Source organism: Colobus angolensis, unplaced genomic scaffold (genome assembly GCF_000951035.1).
Source record: "Colobus angolensis palliatus isolate OR3802 unplaced genomic scaffold, Cang.pa_1.0 Scaffold66, whole genome shotgun sequence".
Classification (NCBI taxonomy): Eukaryota; Metazoa; Chordata; class Mammalia; order Primates; family Cercopithecidae; genus Colobus; species Colobus angolensis.
Genome location: NW_012120265.1, coordinates 2,668,154 through 2,671,403, shown reverse-complemented (window position 1 = coordinate 2,671,403; position 3,250 = coordinate 2,668,154). Strand labels below are relative to the sequence as shown.

The window sequence follows — 3,250 nt, the reverse complement described above, 5'->3', positions numbered from 1 at the left end:
AATTGTGCGGGCGCGGAGAATTATGGGGGTGGGGGCTGGGAGGGTCTCAGAAAGTGGGGCCCGAGCCTAGGAGTAGCAGGCAGGTGAGGGCTGGGGAGGGGATGCGGCGGGCTGGTTTGATGGCTGTGCCACACTCTTCTGAGCTTGGGGCCTGGGGGACGGAGGGATTGGTTGTTGGTTCAGGAGGCTTGGGGCAAGGAAGAGGCTGTGAACTGTGGTGGGACCTCGGCCACTTCTGAAAAGGAGGCTGCTTTGAGGGGGTGGGACCGAGGCCTGATGAGAGGAGGATGGTCTCCTAGAGAAGGGTTTGGGCCAGGGTCCCTGATGTTGGGGTTGTGGGGGATAGTGTTAGATTCAGGGTGTGAAAGGAAAAAACGCTTGGGGTTTCTGGGTGGTTACGTTGGTGCTTTTGGGAAGGGTCTCTCCCCTTTGGAGAAGAGGCTGGAGGTGGGAGGCCCTGGTAAAAGATTCAATTCCCCCAGTGGCCCTAGAGGATCTTAAAATGGCTTCCCTAAGGCCTCAGAGGCTGTCCTCTCCACAAAAATCCTAGCACCCCTCGCTTAGCATAGAATCAGGCAAAGCCACAGGGCCTGAAGCCCCAGGTTCAAATCCTCCTTTGGCCTTTGGCTTTCTCTGTGACCTTGGGCAAATGGCTTTGCCCCTCTGGCCTGTTTCCTGTTCTGTAAAATGTTGGGGGGAATCTTCCCTACTTCCTTGAGTGTTTGTAAACATTAAATAATAATTAGCTCTAAGAATGGCTAACACTATTTGAGCCTGATGCCAAAGGCTTGATGCATGGGTTAATTTCTCCCAACAAGGTGGGGTTGTTATTATACCCATTGTATAGATGAGGAAACTGAGGCCTGGAGCCCTTGAGTTACACAGAAAGTGATCGGCAGTGTGGGGAATAGGTACAGTGGAGTCTTTGAGGGGCTATGTAGGATTCTGACCCACATCTCTGTCCCCCACTTCCAGGGCCAGTTCCCGTCCCCCCAGCAGCATGGCATCGTGTGCTGAACCCTCTGAGCCCTCTGCCCCGCTGCCCGCCGGGGTCCCACCGCTCGAGGACTTCGAGGTGCTGGATGGGGTTGAGGATGCAGAAGGTGAGGAGGAAGAGGAGGAGGAAGAGGAGGAAGAGGATGACCTGAGTGAGCTGCCACCACTGGAGGACATGGGACAGCCCCCGGTGGAGGAGGCTGAGCAGCCTGGGGCCCTGGCCCGAGAGTTCCTCGCTGCCATGGAGCCAGAGCCCGCCCCAGCCCCGGCCCCGGAAGAGTGGCTGGACATTCTGGGTAAGGAGCAAGGGTGGATCGGGGTGACCTTGGCCCTGGCCCTCTTGTCCCCTGAGCCTCATTTCCCCATCTGTGCTGTGAGGGTTGGAAGTCACATGGTCCACCACCATGATCACCAGCCAGAGGCAACTACTGGAGATGCTTCACGTTGATGTACCCCATTCATTGACTCACACACATGCACAGTGTACTATGTCCCTGTTTCCCAGATCTGGTGACAGTGGCTCAGAGAGGCTGAGTCCCCTGCCCAGAGTCACACAGCCAGCATGCCGGGCGCTGGCAGCTCCTAACCCCATCACTTTATCTTTTTTTGGCGTTTGTCTGACACATGTTTGGGCTCTGAAAAATGTGTCCTGAGTGTACGCCAGCCTGGGCAACACAGTGAGACCCCAATTCCGGAACCAAAAGTGTGTCCTGGGGTCAAGTAGATCGGAGGAATGTTATTTTGTTCAGCCTTCTGGTTGGTTCACAGTAGTCATAGTATTGTAAATGCTCAGAGAAATCCTAAAGAAGAAAACTAGGTGAGCCCACACATGTTCCCCCCAACATACTCTATCACAGCAACTGAAAACAAGAGAAATGTTAGTATTCTGTGGAAGATGTCTTGCTGCTAGTATAGTACTGATATCTAATATACCAAATAATGCTGGTGCCCATGCAAATAATAAGATATCATTACCACTATCGATTGTACTAACAATACTATAGTAATAGTACCTAATCATATTGACACTGATGAAACAGAAATATTACTAAATGTCACCACCAGTACTGATAAAAATCTTACTACTTTTTTTTTTTTTTTCAGACAGAGTCTCACTCTGTCGCCTAGGCTGGAATGCAGTGGTGCGATCTCAGTTCACTGCAACCTCCACCTCCCAGATTCAAGCAATTCTCCTGCCTCAGCCTCCTGAGTAGCTGGGATTGCAGATGTCCGCCACCATGCCTGGCTGATTTTGTATTTTTAGGAGAGACGGGGTTTCACCACATTGGCCAGGCTGGTCTCAAACTCCTGACCTCAGGTGATCCACCTGCCTCGGCCTCCCAAAGTACTGGGATTACAGGTGTGAGCCACTAAATTACGCCTGGCCCCTAATTTTTGTATTTTTAGTGGAGACAGGGTCTCACCATGTTGGCCGGGCTGGTCTCAAACTCCTGACCTCATGTGATCCTCCTGCCTCAGCCTTCCAAAGTGCTGGGATTACAGATGTGAGCCACCATGCCTGGTCATTTTTTTTTTCCATATTTTTAGGAGAGACGGGGTTTCACCACATTGGCCAGGCTGGTCTCAAACTCCTGACCTCAGGTGATCCACCTGCCTCGGCCTCCCAAAGTACTGGGATTACAGGTGTGAGCCACTAAATTACGCCTGGCCCCTAATTTTTGTATTTTTAGTGGAGACAGGGTCTCACCATGTTGGCCGGGCTGGTCTCAAACTCCTGACCTCATGTGATCCTCCTGCCTCAGCCTTCCAAAGTGCTGGGATTACAGATGTGAGCCACCATGCCTGGTCATTTTTTACTTTTTGTAGAGATGGGGTCTCACCATGTTGCCCAGGTTAGTCTCAAACTCCTGGGTTGAAACAGTCCTCTCACCTCAGCCTCCCAAAGTTCTGGGATTACAGGCATGAGCCACTATGCCTGGCCTTTGCTTAAGTTCTAAATTCATCCCACTTGGTGCTGTGGTGGAGACACGGTATCACAGGGTTTCTGCTAACCAAGAGCCCCATAAGCACCTCATTTCATGGCTGGGTAAATGTGAGTCATTGCACCTGGCCTTTGCTTAACTTCTTTTTTTCTTTTTTTTTTTTTTGAGACACAGTCTCGCTCTGTCGCCCAGGCTGGAGTGCAGTGGTGTAATGGTGTGATCTTGGCTCACTGCAACCTCCACCTCCTAGGTTCAAGCTATTCTCATGTCTCAGCCTCCCCAGTAGCTGGGATTACAGGCAGCCACTACCA

The 3,250-nt window shown here is 51.7% G+C and overlaps 1 protein-coding gene across 2 annotated transcripts in view; it reads left to right on the top strand.

The window, feature by feature from the left end:
- Positions 1-3,250, top strand: part of FKBP8 (FK506 binding protein 8, 38kDa) — an 11,004-nt gene that overhangs the window by 1,066 nt on the left and 6,688 nt on the right. Inside the window, exons 1-2 of one of the 2 annotated variants that reach the window (XM_011925803.1) lie at positions 7-83; positions 976-1,292. In XM_011925803.1, coding sequence (XP_011781193.1) covers positions 1,001-1,292 — 292 coding nt within the window. In that variant the 5' untranslated portion in view covers positions 7-83; positions 976-1,000. Of the gene's footprint in view, positions 1-6; positions 84-975; positions 1,293-3,250 lie in introns of those variants that run through there. The other variant, XM_011925804.1, reaches the window with a different exon arrangement.